Source organism: Olea europaea, unplaced genomic scaffold (assembly GCF_002742605.1).
Source record: "Olea europaea var. sylvestris unplaced genomic scaffold, O_europaea_v1 scaffold4004, whole genome shotgun sequence".
Lineage (NCBI taxonomy): Eukaryota > Viridiplantae > Streptophyta > Magnoliopsida > Lamiales > Oleaceae > Olea > Olea europaea.
In genome coordinates this window covers 15,442-17,897 of record NW_019259645.1, presented here as the reverse complement: position 1 = coordinate 17,897, position 2,456 = coordinate 15,442, and the positions used below count along the sequence as shown (strand labels likewise).

General features: G+C 31.9%; 1 protein-coding gene across 2 annotated transcripts; it reads right to left on the bottom strand.

Annotated features, from left to right (window-relative positions):
- Positions 1–9: 9 nt before the first annotated feature.
- LOC111387379 (transcription factor bHLH120-like) lies at positions 10–1,443 on the bottom strand. 2 transcript variants are annotated; one of them, XM_023011935.1, is made up of 3 exons: positions 1,033–1,441; positions 582–905; positions 10–274 (listed from the first exon to the last, which is right to left on the bottom strand). In XM_023011935.1, exons 1-3 carry the CDS (start codon positions 1,354–1,356, stop codon positions 194–196), a joined length of 729 nt encoding a protein of 242 aa, XP_022867703.1. In that variant the 5' UTR covers positions 1,357–1,441; the 3' UTR covers positions 10–193. The 2 variants fall into 2 exon arrangements, with proteins under 2 accessions (XP_022867703.1, XP_022867704.1); XM_023011936.1 differs by lacking the exon at positions 10–274 and adding an exon at positions 326–482 and having other exon boundaries at positions 1,033–1,443.
- Positions 1,444–2,456: the final 1,013 nt, after the last annotated feature.

Sequence of the window (2,456 nt, the reverse complement as noted above, 5' to 3'; positions counted from 1 at the left end):
AAACTATTGAGCATCTTGAATGGAATTCTGGGATAAAACCAGTGCTCTTTACCTTTTGTAACACACTTCTTAAAAGAAAACAAGTGTTGAAGGCAAGATGTAGATATGCTTATTGTAGGTAACTTCAAGCTCAGAACATGCCCTACCAAGTTTATCCCTTTGATGATTGATGCAACAGATGATAATTGAAAAATTAATTCTCAATATTAATCACATTAAACAGTCTCTCACGCAATGCTGATAGATCGGTGCACATTAGTACCGTGGCTGTGGCCTGCAAAAAAAGGATTATTTAGATATTGAACCATCTCATCTAAAAACACTATAGAGAAAACAATTTTATGAGTTTAAATTGGCGTCAATGTGCCTCCTCTTAAATAGGTCAAATTCTGTTTTTCAAAGGCTAATATGTGAACAATTTATCATAAAAAGTGGCCATGTGACATTTGCCTCCTCGAATATGGAATTAAACCAAGCTTAAACTGTTAGAGAGTAGACAACAATTTTTAATTTAATTTTTCTTAAAAAAATTGGAAATTTGTAAAGATATATAGAACAGGTGAAATCATATAAATGTTTACCTCAAACTGAATTCTGTGGAGGAACCTTTGATCATTTGTTTTTGTAGAAACACAGCTTACCACATTGAGATTTGTCCTAATCAATTCCCCAAGAACTCTTGACAGAGGAAACCCTCCCTTTATTGAGCTAGTTCTTATCAAAACCTCGACACCATCTTGGCAAGGACTCACTGTCACACTATTAGGCATTAAATTACTGTTTGAGCCTGAAGTATACAATTTTTTTAGCTTGTCTCTACACAAGCTCAGTTCTTGTATATTCTTCTGCATGTCTTTTATGTAATTCAAAGCTTCGTTCATGTGATCACATACAGCACGCTTCCCCTACAACACCACGGACATGAACTAAATTTATAGCAAATTGGAATATACAATGTTTGGTAGAGATGATTGGTAGCAATCGACTGTAATGAATAAAAAGAAAAGACTAAAATCTTGTTAATTAGTTCACCTTGATATATTCAAGAGGAAGAAGTGATCGAAGCGAAGCATAAAGCTTTGCCATTTGTTTCCTTCTTTGCCTCTCAAATTCTCTATGCGGAATATTCTTGCCCTTGTTTTCAGCACTAACCCCTTCCTTGTTTTCTTCATCATCTGAAGATGGTTTTATTTGCCGCTTTTTTGTATCTTTAGGATTAGCACGACTACGGTTTCTGGTCAGCACTGAAGAATCTTGATGATCTGCGATCAGATATTCTTCTAGGTTTACTATATCTTCTTGGAATATTGAAGGGTCCTTAAAGATCGGATCATCTTGTGATTGTGAAGGAAACATCTCAATTAGCAGGTTTTCAAGAATATTTCAAAGGTTTTCTTGAAAATGCATCCCTATGTAATAAAAATACTTATAGAGGATGACCACTCTAATTATACCAATAGCAATCATCACATGACTTATTAGGGTGTACAGTAGTATTTATATTTATTTATAGGAATGCTTAAACCTAATTATGTTATTTAATCACGGATGATTGGTATATTAAATGACATCTTGTGGGAATCAGAATCATTTCACTATTCTGTAATTTGTCTATGAATAATGCTGTTACCGACTTAATTAAATGTAAAATTATATGATTAATTTAATTGTGCATCTCATTTAATGTTATTTAGTGTCGCTTAATTCTTTCAAAATTGACCTAAGCTTCGACCCAAAAAGGTTAAGGGTTAAGAGTCAAAAGATTTAATCGAGATCGAATTAGATGCAATAATTAAATACACATACAAATAATAAAATACTATGTCTATATTGACACCATAATTTTTATATGTTACGTCACATTTAAACTCTTCAATCATTACTCATTATGGCAATTATCTTCTTAATTTTTTCCTTCAAGTTCTTAAATTCAACCTCCCATTGATTGGTATATCTCGTCCTTGATGATGATTTATATAAAAATAATCTGTTTTCATGCTTTGAAATGAGGGAAAATTATTTTTTTGAACTATTTATTTATTTATTAAAAAGATGGGAAAATAAGTTATTTTACTCAATTTAATGGACTTTTGGACATGCAAATTGTGTTAAATAATGGAAAGTTTGAGAATAAAAATGATATGAAAAAACTGTTATGGACATTAGTGCTAAAATGTTCCAAGATTGTGATGTAAGACATAAAAATTGTGATGTGAATATAATTACCTTTTATTTATTGGACTTTTATTTTAGTGCATAAGTCCAATGATAAAGTTCAATTTTTAAAATTAAAATAGCTGAAAAAATAGGAGAATCGTTATGGGTTCACTGATTAATGGTTTAATTGGCCGGTTTAGCGGATTTTTAATGGTTTTGTTAGATTTAGTTATTAACATACAATTTGCCTAGCTTTGGGTCCGATTCCTTGTTCCACCGGTTGAACCGGGCGGGGTGGG

Bases quoted from the DNA above. Each gene is read 5' to 3' on its own strand.
- LOC111387379 (XM_023011935.1), bottom strand. From the start codon at position 1,356: ATGTTTCCTTCACAATCACAAGATGATCCGATCTTTAAGGACCCTTCA. The intron at 906-1,032 runs GTGAACTAATTA...GTGGTGTTGTAG, and splicing joins TTCCTCTTGAATATATCAAG to GGGAAGCGTGCTGTATGTGA. The intron at 275-581 runs GTAAACATTTAT...CTTTTTTTGCAG, and splicing joins TCCACAGAATTCAGTTTGAG to GCCACAGCCACGGTACTAAT.